General features: G+C 36.0%; 4 protein-coding genes across 8 annotated transcripts; 2 read left to right on the top strand and 2 right to left on the bottom strand.

The window, feature by feature from the left end:
* Nucleotides 1-935: 935 nt before the first annotated feature.
* Nucleotides 936-7,674, bottom strand: LOC107226542 (mortality factor 4-like protein 1). 4 transcript variants are annotated; one of them, XM_046744275.1, is made up of 7 exons: nt 7,449-7,674; nt 4,564-5,057; nt 4,372-4,489; nt 3,244-3,552; nt 2,927-3,145; nt 2,475-2,647; nt 941-1,936 (listed from the first exon to the last, which is right to left on the bottom strand). In XM_046744275.1, exons 2-7 carry the CDS (start codon nt 4,589-4,591, stop codon nt 1,767-1,769), a joined length of 1,017 nt encoding a protein of 338 aa, XP_046600231.1. In that variant the 5' UTR covers nt 4,592-5,057; nt 7,449-7,674; the 3' UTR covers nt 941-1,766. The 4 variants fall into 4 exon arrangements, with proteins under 4 accessions (XP_046600233.1, XP_046600231.1, XP_046600232.1 ...); XM_046744276.1 differs by lacking the exon at nt 7,449-7,674 and having other exon boundaries at nt 4,564-4,816; nt 4,898-5,621; XM_046744277.1 differs by lacking the exons at nt 4,564-5,057; nt 7,449-7,674 and adding an exon at nt 7,250-7,415 and having other exon boundaries at nt 936-1,936.
* A 320-nt stretch (nt 7,675-7,994) lies between these two features.
* LOC107226545 (centrosome-associated zinc finger protein CP190) lies at nt 7,995-14,084 on the top strand. 2 transcript variants are annotated; one of them, XM_015667392.2, is made up of 5 exons: nt 7,995-8,143; nt 9,009-9,186; nt 9,326-9,465; nt 9,654-9,920; nt 10,023-14,084. In XM_015667392.2, exons 2-5 carry the CDS (start codon nt 9,019-9,021, stop codon nt 12,133-12,135), a joined length of 2,688 nt encoding a protein of 895 aa, XP_015522878.1. In that variant the 5' UTR covers nt 7,995-8,143; nt 9,009-9,018; the 3' UTR covers nt 12,136-14,084. The 2 variants fall into 2 exon arrangements, with proteins under 2 accessions (XP_015522878.1, XP_046600194.1); XM_046744238.1 differs by lacking the exon at nt 7,995-8,143 and adding an exon at nt 8,166-8,240.
* Nucleotides 14,085-14,090: 6 nt separating this feature from the next.
* Nucleotides 14,091-15,360, bottom strand: LOC107226543 (cytochrome c oxidase assembly protein COX16 homolog, mitochondrial). Its single transcript, XM_015667390.2, has 3 exons — nt 15,003-15,360; nt 14,792-14,906; nt 14,091-14,721 (listed from the first exon to the last, which is right to left on the bottom strand). The coding sequence occupies exons 1-3, from the start codon at nt 15,143-15,145 to the stop codon at nt 14,656-14,658; spliced, it is 324 nt and encodes a 107-aa protein (XP_015522876.1). The 5' UTR covers nt 15,146-15,360; the 3' UTR covers nt 14,091-14,655.
* Nucleotides 15,361-16,331: 971 nt separating this feature from the next.
* On the top strand, nt 16,332-17,699 carry LOC124295198 (rRNA 2'-O-methyltransferase fibrillarin-like). Its single transcript, XM_046744300.1, has 4 exons — nt 16,332-16,738; nt 16,979-17,062; nt 17,302-17,403; nt 17,647-17,699. Exons 1-4 carry the CDS (start codon nt 16,660-16,662, stop codon nt 17,697-17,699), a joined length of 318 nt encoding a protein of 105 aa, XP_046600256.1. The 5' UTR covers nt 16,332-16,659.
* Nucleotides 17,700-20,922: the final 3,223 nt, after the last annotated feature.

Below are 20,922 nucleotides of genomic sequence, written 5' to 3'. Positions count from 1 at the left end.
TACTCCCAACTTTGGCATCGGGGGAATCAAGTTTCCCTCGGACCCGTGTTTTCATTTTCCTATCCGTAAAAATTGCCTCGCGTTTATAGCCGCTAGGCCAGCCGCACGATCCGCCGTTTCAAAATAGAACCGACCGATGAAAACGGATATTTTAGCACCTCTGTTTACACCGACGAATTCACGAAGTTTTTATATTTAATTTCATGCGTGAATTTTTTCTCATGTTAAAACCAAATTGTGTAAAATGTGGTTAAAATTTTTTTCATAGCTTGCACAAATCTAAATGTAATAAACTTGACACGCCCTCATTCCATTTTTTTAATTGATGATTCTTCACAAATTGAATCCGCTCAGATATTGTGCAACACTCGAAGTTATGCTGTTTGTAAAAAGGCAAAAATAAATTGTGCCGATGGCACAGTTTTCTGACAATCAGGCAACAAACGCATTGCTATTATGGTTATTGCATCGTTGACGAAACGTTTTATATGACGTCTCGTGACCTACAGACCTGTTCGCAGACTAAAGTTATACTACCGTACTACGCACAGAGGTAGTAAATCACTTTTTTCACGAAAATGTGTTATGAGTCTTAGATGATGTTGTATCGACTGGTAAACATTCTTATTGTATAATCAATTTGAAGTATTTTTTAATAGTAAAATTACTGTATCAACTACTAAGATATTAATAAATTACGCCAAAATATATTAATATTCTTAGCATAACCTCTTAAGTTACGACTAAAATATCTTAGTATTCTTAGCGTAGCTGCTTAACCCTTAGCTTAAGTTGCAATTGAAATATCTAAGTATTTCATTGCTTGTGATACTCTCTCTAATATGTTTTCCCAGAAAATGATGTAAAAAGTAGAATTTATTAACAAATAATTTTTAAATTATTCAAATTCATAAGATACATCAGGTAATCTTAGTATTAAACGTTACAAATAATAATTCTCAAAGTAGCTAATACAAAAAATTTCAATTTTATTACTTAATTATCTAATAATTAACATTTTTATAACTAGAATAAGTAATATAATCTTTTATCTTCGTGATTCAATTCAAATATGAGAACTTGTCCGCTAAAATATTATTATATGAAACTGAATATCTTAGAATGGTAAGAAAACAAGTTACCACCTTTCTGCTTAATACGGTAGTACAGCTGAGGTACGAAAATAATACACATTACGTGTATTTCGTAGTGATCAAGTGGCGATCTGTGGCGATACATATCATGAAACTATTATTTCTCCCAACGTTTGAAATTCCAATAATTCAACCTGCACTGCCATCGTACGCGTGTATTTTAAACTTTGGCAAGGGCTTACATTCTTCGGTCAAACACACAGAAGTCATCCCGAGAATGATTTTTTTCATACCCGGTAAAATCACGCCCTACATTCCATTGTAGGTGATTGATTGAGAACAATAAAAAAAAAAAAATGTATGGGAATGTTATCGGAACCCCGAAAAAATGTCACTTCAATAATTACCTACGTTATAGGGGTTAATATTTGTGGACAAACAGTCCAAGAGAAATGTCGTATGAGGTTATTTTATTTAAAAATGAAATTGCACACAAGTTTGAAATAACTGAATACGAAAATATTAAACCATAGAGAAAGAGGAAAATATTATGGTAATTGCATAGTAAATACAAGAGGGACAATGCAGTTTGACAGTGATTATAATAAGCGGTAAAATGGATGCATTGGCTCATTTTGCTGACATTTTAATATAAATGTTGCATAATTCAACTTAATTGCATTTACGGTGATATTCCGGTGGTGCTGCTCCGTAATCTTGAAGACTGAATAAGTCGCTGCTATTCTTATGCAAGTATCTCAAAAAGTCGTGTATGTGCGCCAAAAGTAACTGAATACTTCTCTCGTCGAGAGGTGTGTAAGATAACATACTGCCAAGTTTCACTGTAGGATGAAATTATTAGAGTACTTTGAAATTTACTCAAATTAAATTCACATTATATATATGATATTATTGACTACATCGCACTCATACTCGTTAGGCGAAGTCGTATGCACGTATCTTGCTTGCAAGGTATCGGTGGCTAACACAAAGCATGGTTTGTATTGCATACTGCGGCCTATTACACGAGTTTTATTTACAACTACTAGCGTATGCTGCTTTTAGATTTTTTTTTTCTATTTTGACTAGTCAAGAATATATATGCAATTAATTCAAGACAGTAGATGAGAAGGATTAACGTGACAGTAGCGAGGAAACCTGGTGGTCCAGTGGGTATAAGTCCAGGTATAGGCCTCCACTGGTCCCAGGGTAGATTCTCCTGGTCGTCCGTTAATTTTTCTCATTGAAAAAATTGCACTTTCATTAATTATGAAATTCACTAGGTTTGTTATGATTAATATTTTTAACCAAATCATTTTCTGAAACGATATGTGCTACTTTGAATCCAATACAAGACTTGAGAATAAATTTGTCGCTTACCAAATAGCCTGAGTAGGTGGAAAGCTCCGTATATTTGACTGGGAGTTGAGTCTGGATTTTCAGTCATTACTTCACTGTATTGTTGACGTTCCCATCGATAAAGTAATTGCGTACCTAACATCACATTGAAATACTCCCGCACGCCTTTTGTCACTTCTAGAACAGCGCTTTCTCTGCAGAAAAATTAGTATGAAAAATAATGTTTCTGTCCGAGCTATTATTTAAACTATTAGTAGAAAAGAAGTTAAAACGTATTTGCGTTGTCAGTTCGTATGTCTGTGTGTTATGCAATGGTCCCAAAACTCAATTTGGTGCCATTCCACTCAGGTCCATGGTTTATGCGGCTATGACTTCCTGGAGCGGAGTAATGGACTTTTAAACTGAGTAGAGTGAGGTCTGAGCAAACTCTAGTTGGTCATAAATTTTTCAATTAAAACTGAACATTTACATACTTATTGGGGTTGTTGGTTTTACTAGATGTCTTAAATTTGACGTAATCGTCCAAAATACGATCGACTGTATTCCTTGCAGGTAGTATTGCCAGTTTGCGTTGCCTGCTAATAGCATCCCAATCATCGACAAGCCACGGCTTCAGCTCATCAGGCATTTTAACCTTCACCTCAACTTTTGTTAAGAACTGCTCCTCCGTTTCCACAGAAGGATCAACGCGGCTGAATATAAATGAATCAGTTTGATTCTATTAACAATACTACAAAACTTTTACCAATCTAGTCACTTGTTGTTATAGAGAGTGAAGAGAAGTAAGAACCTTCTTTTTTTGCGCGGTGCATCAGACGACGAATCATGGGACGATGACGGTGTAGCACCCCCGCCAAGCCCTTTGATAGACCGGCCCCCCGTCTTCTCAGCTATTCCAACAGGAGTACTTGCCCGACTTTCACTATCTTTGTCTCTGCCACTCTCACTTCTACGCCCTTGGGCTTTAGTAGTGGTCCCAGTCTTTTTACCTTTGTGCGAAGGCTGCTGAGTTGAATGGGCACGTTGCACTTCTCTTTGTTTTTGTACATTCGACTCGTTGTACTTCAGCACTCGACTCTCTGGCACCCATTCATCCCAACTAAAAGTAAACAGTCATCCGTCCCCTTATGTAATTTGTGACTTTACTCCATTACAGTAGTATCTAGGATATGATAAAAGACTAATGTATCAGGTTTCATACTAAAAGTAATACTGTATTGTTCTCAATATAAATCAACCCTGAATGTAAGGTATAAAACTGCATTTGTGAAATTATTTTTTTATATTTACCTGGAATGGCAATCTCGCATTAAAAGTTAGGTAAGAATGTTTCCGACATTTAAGGTAAATAAGAATGTTTTAACAATATGGTAATAAGAAAACCAGTTGCAGTATACATCTGCGCAAAACGCGATATATCAAATGCAAAAACACAAAATACATCAAATTCAAGTATCCTCATCTCAAAAAATGCTTGTTTATTAATGATTATGATTTATTATTTAATTACCCATTACATAAGCACAGTGATATCACATTCAGATAGTGGTAGAGAATACTTTGCACAAAAAAGTAAATACTGTCCTATAATTCAATAAGTGCTGGTAAATTTTTGCTGGTTTTTAGAAATTGTAATGTAATTAACTTCCAAATTTTGGAGCGTATGAACTATCCAGGTTTATTAAATGAGGAAAATGGGCATATGAACATGTAACCACTTAAGAAAAGTCCACCCATTTACTGGATTTTGATAGTTTCAATAATTCAACAACCAAATGAACAAATATTAGGAAAGAGATTGAAGATTGTGTTTAAATGATTCTACAAAACAATGCTTAACATTTGTTATAACCTGTATTCTTGCAAATACACGCGAACCGTGGTAGAGTTCAGAAAATAAGAATAAACGGTTACTTACTTTTTGTTCCAACCCGCATAGTGTATCAGATATTTAATCTGTTTCTCCTTGGTAACCGAAGACTTCAGGCATTTGGCTTCGTATATTAATGGTCCGTGAAAACAGAGTACTTTTTCTCCTGAAATCCAATGGTATAATAATTATGGATTCAACTATCGCCAATTTGAGTACAAATAATTACAATTACCACACCTTCTTGAAATTTACACTTCGGTGGCATTTTGTTTTTGATCTTTTTACACTCTACTTGATTCCCCCCAGTTTATTTTTGTTTGATAAAATAAATAAACAAATCGTTTTTGATAGCCGACGATCAAATTTATAGGTTAGGGCACAAGACGCTTATGACAGACGCCTGACGCTCTCTCGGTCGTACTCTGCGTAACTGATATCAACCTCACACAACTATACAATCCGTGTCTCCAGCGTGATGGCAAGGCTGAATCTGGATTCGTGAAGAGAGTAAATCAATCGCAACAGTATTATACAAGAATGCTACACTTTGTTTGCTTCTGTGGAGTCTCACAATATACGACACGCTCGAGGTCCGACGGAGATGGTAGTCTTTCACAGGTAAACAGGACGATGAGTCATACAGAACGTTGACTGAAGAATTTAAGTACGGTGACCCCTGGGCAAATTTTTATGACTGCGACCGGTACTCGTCGGATAAGTTCCGTCAGCTTCTTCATTGACAAACACAAAGTACTCCATTAGGGTAACCGTCTTTAAGGGGGTGCTCTGGCCGATATCGCCAAATAACGAGGTCCAGGGAAAAGGGTTAAACTGCCCTACTCTATATGCAATTTTGAACAAAAATACTTCAATACATTTTCATTTGACGCACAAATAAAGGGATGGGATGCTTTCTGTAAAATCGCTACAGTAAATTTGTGGAGTACATGCCATTTCTTTATTTCTGCGTCAAATGAAAATGTATTGAAGTAGTTTTGTTCAGAATTGTCTATAAGAAGGGAGTGTTGAGTCCTTTTTCGCGGTTGAGGTACGTCGACTGCAATATATGTATATATATAATTCAGCGTCGCAATGGACCAGGACATTCCCTTAATGTGAAATAAGTTGAGTCAGGGATCTCATTACTAGACCTAGGACGAAATTTTATGCAAATTCAATTTAATGAAAAACTTCCCGGCTGCTATATGAAATTGCCGTATATTTCTGGCATTTTTAAGGGCAATTTCAAATTCCCGTATAATTCTCGGTTTTCCAGGAATTCCTGGTCGCTGAACACTCTGTAAACGGATAAAAGCATTTTTTGTATAAAAAATCATCATTTTTTCTATTATGCGGATGTGTCATAATTTTATTCTTCCAAAAACTATAATATTATTTAAAATTTATAATAATGCAGTAAGAATTAGTTCAAAATTGAGAAAGAAGAGAGAAACTCCGAAAAACGGGATAAGTAATTTGCGGAAAAAAGTATAAAAGAGAATCATACGCTACAGTCGTCCCGCTTTTCAGGTTAAAAAAGTGTACATTTTGTTTGAATCAAAAATAAAATATGTAATGATTCATCAGATGAAGTACGACAAAAATCTGTGGAACCCTTTAAAAGAGAGATTAAGAATTGTGTAATGAAAAGAGGCAGAAACTACCAGAAGGTAATTATAAGCAACTAATGGAACAAAAAACTGAAATAAAAACTACTAATTGTTAGTAAGGAAACCACCCTACGGAGGACTGACAATAAAATAAAAAAAAGCGAACAAGCATCGCAATAACGAAAACTCCACGCATAATCCACGCGTTTGAATAAAATTCAAACTGATTCTATGATTTAAAATATGTTTTTTAAGCACCACACGATAATGGAATCTCAATATTTACTATACTTAGTTTTTCGATGTCGGGATTGAAATTTTTTTTTTTATCGGTCACAACTTTGTCAAATGTTAATGAATTTCAAGTTTTCTGGAATTTAGAGAAATGCTCAAAGGCCTGAATACAGTTAATGCCATTCTAATTGTTTTTGCAAGTTATTGAAACAATGCCTTGCAAAATTGTGAACCGAAAAAAACTGAAAGCAATGAAGAGAAATTCAAAATGAAAGATTGTAACTAAAATTACATTAACTTTATGATTCCGTAATGGATTCCGATCGGAAACAAAAAGAAAACAGTCTAAAGAAAGAGCAGTTCAGAATTAAGCGCATTTTGTATTGATTGTGTAATATACATATTATAGACAGTGCGAATAAAAAATTACAGTGGCATCAACTGTATTCAGGACTTCTGACATTTCTCTAAATGCCAGAAAAATTGAAATCCATTCATATTTGAAAAAGTTGTGCCCGACCAAAAAAATAAAAATTCCAATTCTGACATGGAAAAACTAGAAAATAGAAAAAGAATAGTGTTGTTTGATTACTTTCAGATTTTTAAAATGGCGGTTTCAGAATAGGTCCTCAGATTTTCTTTAAATTTCACGGGTGGCTCAAGAAATCTGAAAAAAAATCTGAGACACTTTTGGGTCGGCAAGAACATTATACTAAAAAATGATCCAAATCGAAGGGGGTGAGGTACATGCGGTGTTAATTTGATGTAGAATGTCCCATACACAAAACCGAAACATAGAATCGTCAGAATTCTGACCTTTTTACATTAATTAACTCTTCCATATTTCTAATTTCTGCTTTTTTAAATTCTGTCACATAGATATTCACGACTTCGAAAATTTTAGTTTGTAACTTCTGTTTTCTGATCTTTCTAGATTTTTCACCCTATCCGCCATAATGGATATAAAATTAATTCGAAATATGTAATATATTATGGAACGAGCAGAAATAGTTTTAAAACATCACAACGTAAAAGAAGAATTACAGTTATGATATGTAAATCCACGTGAAATCTCTTGCCTACAAGCCGAAATTGCATGGAAATCTACCATACTCGTCACGAAGTCATTCTACAATCAATGTTAAACCCCAATTCGTGTGAAATCGATATGAAATTATGTAAAAACAATTAGAAATTCCGTGAAATCACATATAATCGCATGAAATCATACGAAGTGGGAAAAATTAGACGTAGTGTATTGCAAAGATCTGAAATCACTTGAAATTATCCGGAATCACTTGAAGTCATACGAAATCACTTGTACACTAAAAGTCTGAGTGAATATAAGCCCCTCCGATAGAATCAGGGTGTGAGTAAACGTTAAAATTGTTGGTGATTTAGCAAACGGAACTCGCTGTTTCGGCCTTATAGCATCGCATGGGTTGTGAGTTTTGCCGCTGGCTTCCGGCATACTATTCTTCAGCCGGAGCGTAAGTCGGAGTGCTCAGACTGCCCAGAATATCGTCTAATCTATGGTAATTAATATTATACCAACATTATACAAGATTGGCAATCGACGCATGCGCATTGTGTGGCAATGCATCAGACCTCATGCGCACTTCTCCGATGCGCACAACCGTGAATAAAAATTGGTAGATAAATGAAAATATCAAATGAAAATATCTGAATAATAGTGAATTAGGTTAAACGAACAAGTCAGTGTAAAACTTTAGGTGAACAAGCTTATTTTTCAAATATAATTTTTACTAGTTATGAGTCTACTTGATATTCCTGTGAGGGTAGAAAGGAAGCTAGAGATAGTGAATTTTTAATTTCCGGCCGCACGCGACAGCCCAACAACAGCGCCATCTGTGGGTCACGAACGATAGTGAAAAGCTCGATATCAGTCGCCTACTGAGCAAATTTGTAAGAGATGGAGCTGACCGGAGAATTGCTACAATCCTGTTGAAAAGGTACGTGCGTTTGAACGCTAAAGAATGTTCCGGTATCGTTCCTCAACTGGAATAATCAGATACTCCGCTCAGATATTCGGGACTAACCCGAAGCCCCGTAAGCAAAGGCCACAATGGGATGACCAGACGCGTCCCCTGGTCGCTCGAAACCTGCGACGTATACGTTCTGTACATCATACGCTATTCTCTCCTGGAACTTAGCCTTCCGTAGATTAGGTTAATTGGTCGAGCCTATTTACATGTATCACCTCGCCAACATTCACTTTAGGCGAGATCCATCAGCCGGATAAATCGAGTTTTTCCATTTCTAACCGCCCAATATTCCAGCAATTCTACCAACTTATTCTGTTTAACAATCTCAGATTGTTCTGTATTCCTCTATCCGCAAATACCTACATAGGTATACATGTCACTGATAAGGATCTTGCAATTACAATCAGTTTTTCGGTTTATTTCTCACTGTCAGTCAGCTAAACTATAGTTCAATGTTCAATAACTTGCAATATATCAGAACAGTAACGCGTAGACTTGCAAATTCAAATCTCATACTAAAGTCCACAAAATCTCTTCACAATGATTTTTTATCACTTGTCCTTTGCAGCGACTGGATTAACTTGATACAATTTGATTTTGTATTTGTTGACAATTTTCATTTTCGTTAAACTGTCGGATCAGAACTGTGTAAATTTTGTGTGCAATCTAAACTTTCTTTAGACAAAGTTGGCATACTTTCGATTTAAGCACTGTGAATAAATGCATGGTCACAGAGAAAAGAAATAGCTTGAAATCCATTGAAAGTATAAATATGTATCTTTATAGAATCAAAGTCAATGATATTGTTTTTCCTTTTACATATCTAATATAGACGCTGGACAATGCAGACTGTCACGAATCAAGTTAAACAGCTTCCCTCGCGGGGGCTGAAGCAGGTGAAAGTAGACAATTGGGGGACATTTTTTCTCCAGCGATTGCAACAGCTCTATTTTGAAGAAGAGTTACTAGACCTTACAATCAAATTTCCAACTAGTGACATCACCGTACAGGTACATATTTTACTTGTATTTACTCTTATTGAACAGTTTAGCAAACTTCATGACGCAGCTGGATCATTTACTTCTTGTGGTACTTTCTAAAACATGATTTGACAACTGTCAATAGTATTTTTATTATTAATCCTAACAGGCTCATCGTCTAGTAATCACAACATGCACAGATTACTTTACGCAACTCGAATGCCAGCTCAAAGAAAAAGATGATAACTTTGATGGTGTACTTGTCATGCCACCGGATATGCCTTATGAGTGTGTCAAGTCTATCATCAGGTACCTTATGCTTTATTTTTATCATTGATTTTCAGAGGCTTGGAAAACAGTACATTGTATTATTGCCATTCAATAACAAAGATAATGTACCTAAAGTGATAGCCTAGAATCTTTTTGACACTTAGTTTCCACTGCAGAAAAATGTACAATGTCGTTTTTCAGTGTTTTTTTTTTCGTTTTTTCCACAGTTTTATGTACACTGGTCAATTGGAGTATTGGACTTCAGAACAAAATGCTCTGTATCGGACAGCACAAAAAATGAACATGACTGTCTTAACGAAGTTACTTGATGCACAATTTAATACCACAGACTTGCAATTGAATCCATCACCAAAGTCAAAATCTAATGTTCAACCAGTAATTACTATGACAAAACCTGTCACGCAGAGCAAAAAAATATTAAGTGGTCTCAGTCATTCGACAATTTTGCCTTCACAGCCATTACCAGGACGAAAGTAAGTACATAGCTATCAATTTTTTACATAATCATTTACCATGTTATCATTTTTTGTTCATAGTTTTTATTAAAATATTCAATTCGCGACGAATTTTTTCAGGCTCCCAATTTGGAAAAGAAAGTTAGACTCTGCATCCAATTACGACTACCCAAATAACTCATTTGGTAAGGATACCACTCCTGGTCCCTCTCGATTCGATCTCCCTGAAGTGGAAGATTTTGCTTTGGGAGTATTTTCCTCTTTTGACGACATTACCTATAACACAAAACCTATTGTCAAGGCGCCCAGCTCACAAGACGATTGCGACAATGAACTCAAAACTGGAATAAAACGTTCAAGAGACGAAGATAGACATTATAAAAACGAGACTTCAGATGATGAGGAGGGTGATGATCATGGTAGGAACCAAGAAACGGCAGCAGACAATTCAGATGATGATTGGGGCGGTCCCAAGTCTATACTAAGACCGCAAGAATCCAATCAGTCTCGGACTAAACGAGTAAGATTTGATTTAGAGGAAAAAGAAAATTTAGAAAAAGCTAAGAGTACCTCATCGCCAACAAACACCCCAGAAGCAATAAACAATCACGCTAAAATAATAAGAGAGGTTCTCAAAAAGTATCCCCACTTAGTTAGAAATAACAAGAACATACGTCTTAAAATCATGCAGAAGGAGGCAAAATCAGCCGAACCAAGTATTCCGACTAAAACTAAAGTTTCTTACGTTGTGCTCAAGTCTGACCACCTGATGGGTAACACGAACAGTGAAAGCTCAGAAGAGCCTAAGTTTAGCGGAGGGGACGGAACAGAGTCAGGTCCTTGGAAATGCAATAAATGTGACATTGAAGAAGAATATGCGACTTATTATATGTATAGGAGACACATGCAGGATGTTCATGATGAAAGGTTTGACCCGAGGATATGCGAACACTGTGGTTATAAGGCTACTAAGCGCAATATATTAATGTACCACCTTTATACGAAACATAACGTACCACCTCCTAAAAGTATGTGTTTCCCCAAGTGTCATACATGCTCTTATGTCGCTCTATCTGAAAATCTTCTAGCTCGACATCAAATCAACAACAAACATTGCGCCCCTGCTCATCAGCCATCTCCGTCATCCGAAAATGTTCAGTGTTCACAATGTGCTGAGACTTTTGCAGATATATCAGAGCTGGCTAGCCACGAGATGAACACAGGTCACGGAAACAGAAGCGAAATTAGAGATAAACCCCATCGTTGTCCACACTGTGGTAAGCTGTTTGTAAGAGCGTCAAATTTGGAGGTACACATTGATTGTGTCCATAAAGATATATCAAAAAATTCCGACATCGCGCCAACAGCTCCAATCGCTCTAGAGCCGTCATCCGAAGCAGAAGCACTGAGTCATGTGGCTAGTGGAATTGCAGCATCCCTGGGTGTAGGTGATGCTATTGCAACACATGAACAAGTAATTACAACAGATCAGACGGAGTATATTGTTCCTGAGATGCAAATTACTGATGGAATGCACAATATAGCGTATAACGGACAACAAGTTGGTGAAGAACCACAAATGGTTATGCTAATTGATAACAGTGAATATCAACAACAAGAGGGAGGTGACCATCAGCAAACAGTACACCAATTGAACGTAGGGGTTAATGAACAGATAGTTATGCAAGGTGACGAAGATGGAATGATTGTTTACGTCCATGAGAATGAGGAAGTTAGTCACGAACATTATCAGGTCGATGACTCGGCAGCGATATGTCAAGAAACTGAAGAAATTGTTGAAGAGGTAGTAGAAGAAGTTGAAGAAGAGGTTGAAGAGGTAGAAGAAGGGGAAGCTGGTGAAAATGAAGAAACAGAGGACATGGACGCAACTGAAGAAGCTCAAGAAGCAGAAGTAACAGAAGAGTATGAAGAGGCCACAGGGGAAAGAACAGAAAACGAAGGTATGGTTGAAGAAGAAGGTAACATTGAGCAAGGGGAAGACCTGGTCCAATATGTAGAGGAAGAAACAGAAATACTAGAATATCATGAAGAGCAATTAAATGAGCATACCATTGAATCCCAACCGGCAGAAGAGTCTGTCATGATTATAGAAGAGGAACAAATCGAGGCAACAGAAGGTGAAACAGTGAAAGAAAATCCGCGAGAAAATGTGAAAGCTGGTACCATAGCTGATGAATGGGATGATGACAGTGCAGACACGGGTACAACGTAGGTAATAAAAAGGCTTCCTGATACACAATAATAAATTGGTACTGAGAAAACATCAAATAAAAATGATTTTCACTGATCTGTCACCGATTTGGTTTTTTCGAGTAGGCAAAATATTAAAAATGAAGGTCAATACTCCATTTCGATTGTTATAGCCGTATCGATTATAAAAAAAATTTGCTTCCTGGAGTATAGTAGATCAGAATGAATTAGACTAATGGATATTCCACAAACAGTTTCACAATACATACAAGGATATGTATTTTATATGGTCAACGTCATTCGTCAATTTATTTAAAGTGTTGAGGAAGATTTGGTTGTTTTCTGTACTTTTATTGGGGTAATTAGGAGCCCACGTTGTTGTTACAGTACAATTGCACAGTACTTTTTGATTCTTGAGGATAATGTAATTTTTCGATAAACGCCATTTACTTCAGAATACTTCAGCTCAGAAACTTCAACTATCCTACTCTTTGGACATAATTCAGTAATTTAATTTCCACAAAGGTTTTATCTCATAAATATTAGAAATTTTTTTTACATTGAAACTAATCAATAAGAATCATCAGTTTACAGAAATACTTTATTTGATACTTATTTCAATAATGACCATTAGAGCATTTAAACTTTTGTTTAAGTTCATTCAAACTGAATTTTTATTTTTTATTATTGCAAAACTTCTTTCCACAAATCGCTTCACTGTCATACTTTATAATTCGTTATGGTTTTTTTTTTATTACGATCACAGATCAGTTTCTAGATGCAATATTTCTTACTTTCTGACATGTAGGAGATGAATATTAATTCTGCTATTCAAGTGGTCAACACATTTGTAATGTCTCGCGATTAGTAAATCAGATACGCTAAAATCTTAAGAACTACGTTCATTGTGTTGCAAGTAATAAGTGCAACTTAAAACATCAGCGTCATGAGTGTATAAACTTCACCTACAAAGGTTTTAAAATTGATGTGAATAAAATGAGAAATTATTTACTTAATGTAGCCTGCTTTCTGATGACTTTCCAAAACTCATCATTGTGTAGGTGCATTTAAAAGAGTAATTTTACATACCTAATATTAAGGCTGAAACTTGTTGCAGGATATGCAAATTTCTTTCATTATATCTAGCAAAAATGGAATTATATTTTTGACTTCGACAGATTAATGATGAGATACAGATTAATACTAGAACAAACGCGTGTTGCTACAAAAATTGTTTATCGGTATTGCATTGTCACATCTTCACTACTATACATTTGTGATGCCCTAAATTTCAGTTTCAATTAAATTCATATATTAGCATGCATGACTAGTACATCAGAGAGGATGTGTGTAAGATACGTTTTGAATATTTAAAAATTTGTACTAAACGTCGACACAAAACATGAAGAGACTATACGAAGAATATTCTCAATATCGTGCAATGTTTTAACAGAAATATCTATAACTAATGACCATTGAAAAGAATTGTGTATATTTATATATATTTCTCAATATAACTGAGAAAATAGTTCTACATTTAATCCATATCTGAACTCTCCAGGCTTTTGTGGCCACATTGTGGCATTTCACAATGAACATAGAGGTAGGCTGAACTGACAATTTTTTGATATACTCTGAGTTATTCAAGGTTGAACTTTGAGGAAAAAAAAATTCATCGAAGCTTATGAAATTGAGGCTATTGATTTCTATATTTCAAAAATGTTACAATGTTTGTTCATAAATTACAATTTTAGATATCGAAATAGGTCAATAATTGGGTCTTGAGTTATGAGTAATCCAAACATTGACCTCTGGTATAAATATATCGTACTTCTCGATTTAGACAATTCTCCTTTTTGTAGATTACTCATTTGAGTCATTGCACATGCCTAGAGCAGTAATTTGAATATCTAAATAACTGTCATACATCCAATAAACTTAAGCAATTTTAAAAATCAGGTCAGACTACCTTTTTTAAAAAAAAAAAATGTGCACCCATTTAATGGTTTATAAAGATATGAAAAGCGAGAATAAGTTTTACGTCCATAGTGTACCATCAATTAATTGGCATAATACCAACACTATTTTGGCAATTATCTCCAACGTATTTGAAACCGATGCATGTATGATTTTTCTATTGATGTATATTATGAATGAAAAATTAGACGTCAAATTCACGTCATTCAGGAATGACATTCCGTTCTTTGGGTTGCCGAAATTGACTGATTTGAACAATCTAGTTTTGAAAATACTTAATTAATTACTTTTGGTAATAAGAATTCATTGTATTTTCAGCGTGAGGAACAGATAGAAATTAGTCATTATATACGAAATATACATATATACAGAAAATATTTTTGTAGCGAAAACGCTGCTACGCCAAGGACACAAAAATGATGTCTGTTCACTTACTTTCTTTTACATTTTATTTTGAATTAACATTAAAATATTCTACTATGCAACACTGTACCAAGTAGCATTAAAACAAATGAAAAGCGTATCATTGGCATCTCCCGAATATACTTTTCTTCCTTTATCAATACTATGTCCAGGTGTTTTCCTCCCAGGGCCTTGGTCCTCTTTTGTTTTCCCAATTATCTATGTCAAGCTGCAAATAAGATAAAAATAATGTTGTTGCAAATGTATTTTCTGTGATTATCGAAAACAGGACTACCCACGTCCTTGACAGAGTCATAAACTGTCTCTAAGGTCACTTCGCCTGGCTTTTTCATATCAATTCCAGCTTTCTTAGCTTCTTCGTGAAGTAATGGACCATCGTCGCGATACTGATATCTATGTGGAGAGAATTTAATTAGCGACAGAATATTCAGGAAGAGTAGGGTTTATTATTTGAAAAACGAGAAAAACTAAATAGGAAAGAACATCTACCTTATCGAAGTGACCTCCTTGAGACCAAATGATCCAACGAGAACAAATAGCATGAAAGGAATACCATAGCGTCGGGTAGAACTTTTAAATAGTCCGCGAAATTTGTTTTTTAATTTATTTGATATTTTCTGATAGAATTCCATTTCACGATCAATGAAAAGGTATTTAATATCTATATGCGATTCGCGATCATCGCTGAACACTCAGCAGAAATAGTTATTAATACGATCTAATCGGTAATTGTAAAATGCATGAAGGAGCGCCGACTTCGGTTAGAGGTTAAATTCGTACAGAAGTTGGGCCACAGTACGAAGCCTAGGTACATGGAGACTGGAATGGAGTAATACATGAAGTAATGTAATGGAGACTAGAGCATAGACATAAGTATCAGCATAGACCGCGGGACGAACGGAGGTGGCCGTTGGTGAATGCGACAGCGCAATAGAAAGAGAAGCTGCATATGGGACGCCTGTATCCTTGTCTAATCGCGCATGCGCGCTCTGAGTTCTTCCGGTAAAATCAGAAATGTGAATTTCCGAAGAATTATTCATTTCGAAATGAAATTCTACTCGACAAGCGCTCGATGTATTCCATAAAATTGATATTCATAATTAATCCAACAACTTTTCATTTCCGCTTTCGATCTTAAATTTTCGTAGGCATAGGATCGAAACGCTGTTTTAGCTAGTGGCAAGTAAAGCATCTACATTAGGTAGAGAACCGTAATTGTTTTTCGAAAAGTGTTCGTATGGAAAAAAATTCAGAGTAACTGTAATACATCACGGATGCGCTAATTTTGATCGAGATGAAATGGATACTCCGTATATGAGACGGTATTTAACGCAGTGTCCTGATTTGAAGACCGAAAAAGGTGATTGCATGCCGTTTTTTCTTTTTTTTTTGATAAGGAGAGATGAAACGAAGCTTGAAACTTCGAGTGTAGTTTAGCACACATTTGAAAGGTACGAGATAAAATTTCTATCATCCCACTGTCGCAGAACGGCAGCGTTACTAGCTGACGCGTTAATTGAAGAATGCATCTTTAGTCAACGGCTGACGATCGAAGGGCCTAGCCGCTTGAGTCTGAAATCGGCAGGAAAGATAGAGTGCGTATTTCTTGTCTAAATTGTAAGAACTGAATTCATAATGCATCATATCATATTATCGTACATCACACATCATGGGTCATCTTGCATCATACATCATACATCATACATAGTATTAAAGTTTGAAACCAAAGTTGGATGTTCGGATGTTCAGAAAGCGACGTCACCCAATTTTTTTTTCTCAGGACGTCATCGATCTATAGTAATCGAAAATGAGCTAGCCGAATTCCTCAGTCTGGAAACAACCGCGCAGTAGAGCGGACGTAAGAGAATCGCGCTTCGCAGATTTCGAGTACCGTGTTCTTTACCTCCTAGATCCTGCGCTCCGAGTCCGCTTTCTCGTGCAACTCGAGTTCCAGGACAAGCGTTGCGTAGTTTCTATGCTCCAGGTCCGCTACCTGGTGAAACTCGACATCAGGGACATGCGGTCCAAAGTTCTGGCTGTCCACGTCCTTGACCTAGTGACTTTTGACCTTCAGGACTAATTTTTCGTAGTTCTGACTGTCCTGGTTCTCCACCTGGTGGATTTTGACATCCAGGAAAAAGGAGGTATGACCCGAGGTGGACAAGGAGGAGGACGCGAAGGACGAGGAGAACAAGGTGGACGAGGAAGACGAGGATTTGTGCTCGGTGAGTTCACGATTTTGACAATATTTAATGGCAATTGTAATTGTATTGTATTTGAAATTTTTCAAACTTGTCATGTTTACAATAAATTATTTCAATTCGGTTTTCGCGCAAGCACAAATTCAATAACTATAAATGTACTAATAAAATTTACTATATCCTTAATTAATCAATTAATTATACTCATCCTTACATAATATTTTTGATGTGTTCTTATACTGAAAATATTTATTACTATTCAAGGTATAACCCGAAGTGGTTGGCGGTGGTTGGAGGTGGCCGGAGGTGGACGAGGAGGAGGACGAGGAAGACGAGGATTTTTGCTCGGTGAGTTTATCATTTACATAATATTTAATGGCAATTGTAATATATTTCATCTAAAATTTTTCAAAATTGTCATGTTTGCAATAAATTATTTCGATCCATTTTTTGCGCAAGCACAAATTCAGTAGCTATAAATGCGCTGATAAAATTTATTATATTATTAATTAATTAATTATTTATACTCATCCGTACACAATATTTTTGATGTGTTTCTATACTGAGAATATTCATTACTATTCCAGGTATAACCCGAAGTGGTTGGCGGCGGTTGGAGATGGTCGGAGGTGGACAAGGAGGAGGACGAGGAAGACGAGGAGAACAAGGTAGACGAGGATTTGTGCACGGTGAGTAAAACATTTTTATAATATTGGATAACAATTGTAATTATATTTCATCTAAAATATTTCAAACTTGTCATGTTTACAATGAACTATTTAAATTCATTTTTCGCGCAAGCACATATTCAGTAGCTTCAAATGCGCTGATAAAATTTATTACATATTAATTAATTAATTAATTAATTATATTGATCCTTACATAATATTTTTGATGTGTTCTCGTACTGAAAATATTTATTACTATTCCAGGTATAACCCGTGGTGGTTATCGGTGGTTGTTGGAGGTGGGCGGCGGTGGTTGAAGGTGGTCGGAGGCGGACGAGGAGGAGGACGAGGAAGACAAGGAGATGAAGGTGAACGAGGATTTGTGCTCGGTGAGTAAAACACTTTTATAATACTTGATGGCGATTGTAATTATATTTTATCTAAAATATCTCAAACTTGTCATGTTTATATTAAATTATTTCAATTCTTTTTGCGCGCAAGCACATATTCAGCTATTAATGTAGCTATCAATGCGCTAATAAAATTTATTAGAGTATTAATTAATTAATTGATTATATTAATCCTTACACAATATTTTTAATGTGTTCCTATACTGAGAATATTTATTACTATTCCAGGTATAACCCGAGGTGGTTGACGGTGGTTGGAGGTGGTCGAGCTGGACGAGGTGGAGGACGAGGATTCGTGCTGGGTGAGTTTAACATTTTTATAATATCTGATGAAGTAAGATCAGCATCAGGAGTAGGAATAGGATTAGGACCAGTAGGCGGAGTAGGAGTACGATCAGGAATAGGATCAGGAGTGGGAGTAGGAGTAGGATCAGAAGTGGGATCAGGAGTAGGAGTAGGATCATGGGAAGATGTAGAAATAGGAGTAGAAGTAGGAGTAGTAGTAGGAATAGGACTCGGAGTGGGAATAGGAGTAGAAGTGGGAATAGTAGGAGTTAGAGTAGGATTAGGAGTAGGAGTAGCTGGAGTAGGAATAGGAATAGTCGTCGTAGTAGGAGTTGAAGTTGGAGTAGGAGTAGGAGTAGGCGGGGCGGGGGCATGGAGGGGAGGGGAGGGGCGGGAAGGGGATATTATCATATCAAGTTATCAGTAATAAGCAATTGCGGGTAAAATATTAGCTTACTTTTGTAAGTATTTATGAATATAGCCTCTATGAATATTCATTGTTGGTATATAAGGTCTGGCAACGTACCTACTTTCTGTAAGAGATGTTGAAGATTTTCAACATAATTATGTTTCAGTTCTGTGCCCCACCTAGTGATCCACTAGTACATATCCTCCGACGTGACATCGCTGTGCTACGTATAAACAAGAAAAGATTTATTAAGATGCAGATTGCTCCTCTCTTCTTGCCATTGTGCTTTCATATAGCACTACAATAAATCTTATAGAAATAAGCTCTCATTGAGATTTCTCTGTATTTATGACTCGACGCGAGAAGGCAAAAATCAATGTAATGCCATCTGTAAGGTAATTGGACTCGTATTTGCACTACGAGAACTCGTTGGGCATTTTGCTGTGAAATTTTAAAAATTGTTTTACAAGAAATTAAATAACCAAAAAAATGGATAAAAAATATTATCTCTAATAGTGAATGTAGCTAATACAGCCTTAACCGTATAATGATTATGTTAATGATCTATTGTGACAAGATCGGAATTAGATAAGCTCTCTAAATACCCTTTTCTAGTCTATTAATTTATATCATGTATATGTAAATGTATATTTCTTCAGTTTATACAATCACTGCACTAGGATTACCCTTGCCACGTTTTATGGTGCGCTTGTGTAATTTGTATATTATTAACCTTACGTTTCACTCTATTTGCGACAAGTTGTGAGTGTTTCTAATTTCTTGGCAATTATTTATGTATATGTATGTGTATATATGTATATGTATACTTACGCATGTGTATATACATATATATACACATGTTTAAAACTAGATTTTGACAATAAACACAGAGGTTTTAGTATATTCGCATACGGATTTCTGTGTATAGATATACTTGAACTAAAATATTCTTATCTCTAATACGGAGTTCTTCGTAATTCGCATTTGTTTTTGTAACCCAATGTCCTACATACGATGGCAAAAATCTAGATCCAACTTAACTGAGTCTCAAAGCCCTGTTGACATAAAAGCAGCTATTTGATAGAAATTATAGTTTATAGTTTACACAGCCCATTGCATGATATTTCATTATAAATACATATGTTTCAATGTATTTAGAAATAATTTATCAAATATACAGAGGTCATGTGCAAATAATAAATGAATTCGACCGCAGTTTGATGTATTCATTAAAGCTTTAACAATAAATTTGAGCTTTATTACTTCTGTTATTTTATTATGGATAATCAAAAACATTTCCGACTATTCGTGCTGTGGAAGCATGGGGATTAAACCAAATGTAGCAAAGGATTAGAAACAGTGTATTTAGAGTACAGGTATTTTTCTAATAATGCAAACACGTGCCGCTAGCTTAGTTTTGACATATCTAGAATACCACGCCTTGCGAATCAGCTTTCCAGACAGAGATGAATGATGAATTTTAAGGACTGCATTATCGTTGTTGAATACTCTACGCCTCACGGGAAACGAAAATCTGTAACGATCAAATTGATGCACCGGATCATCGTCGACTTTAACTTATGAAATGTCCTACCATTTTCGAACACCTCCTACCTCCCCCTGCCACCTCCGACCATCAATGGCCACTTTCGATCACCCCCTATCACCTTCTGCCAGCGCCGACCACCTCCTACCATTTCCGAACAACTCCAACCATCCTATTTACCTATATTACTAGATTAGCTATGATATGAAAAAAGAAGAATTATTCATTTCGAAATGGGATTCTATTGGACGCGCGCTCGATGTATTCCATAACATTAGTATTCATAATTATTCCAACAACTTTTCATTTGCTCTCTCGATCTTGAATTTTCATAGGCATAGAATCGAAACGCTGTTTTAGCTGGTCGCAAGTGAAGTATCTGCGTTGGGTGGAGGAGCAGAATTTATTTTTCGAAAAGTATTCGGATGGAAAAAAATTCGGAGTAACTGTAATACATCACGGATGCGCTAATTTTGAACGAGATGAAATGGATGCTTCGTATATGAGACAGTATTTAACGCTGCGTAGTGATTTAAAGACCTAAAAAGGTGATAGGGAAAGAAAGAACGAAGCTTCGTAACACTTCGAGTGTATTTTAACACACATTTGAAAGATACGAGCAAAATTTTTCATCATCCAACTGTCGCAGAACGGCAGCGTTATCAGCTGACCCGTTAACCGAAGGATATATCTTCAGTCAACGGCTGACCATCGAAGGGCCTGGCCGCTTGTGTCTGGAATCGGCAGGAGAGATAAAGTGTGTATTTCTTGTATGAAATGTGAAAACTAAAATCATTATACATCATAGCATATCATCATACATCATACATCATACATCATACATCATACATCATCATACCTAGTATTACAGTTCGAAACCAAAGTTTGAA

Source organism: Neodiprion lecontei, chromosome 6 (genome assembly GCF_021901455.1).
Source record: "Neodiprion lecontei isolate iyNeoLeco1 chromosome 6, iyNeoLeco1.1, whole genome shotgun sequence".
Lineage (NCBI taxonomy): Eukaryota > Metazoa > Arthropoda > Insecta > Hymenoptera > Diprionidae > Neodiprion > Neodiprion lecontei.
Note: the sequence above shows the minus strand (reverse complement) of the source record. Positions and strands in the feature narration are given on the sequence as shown.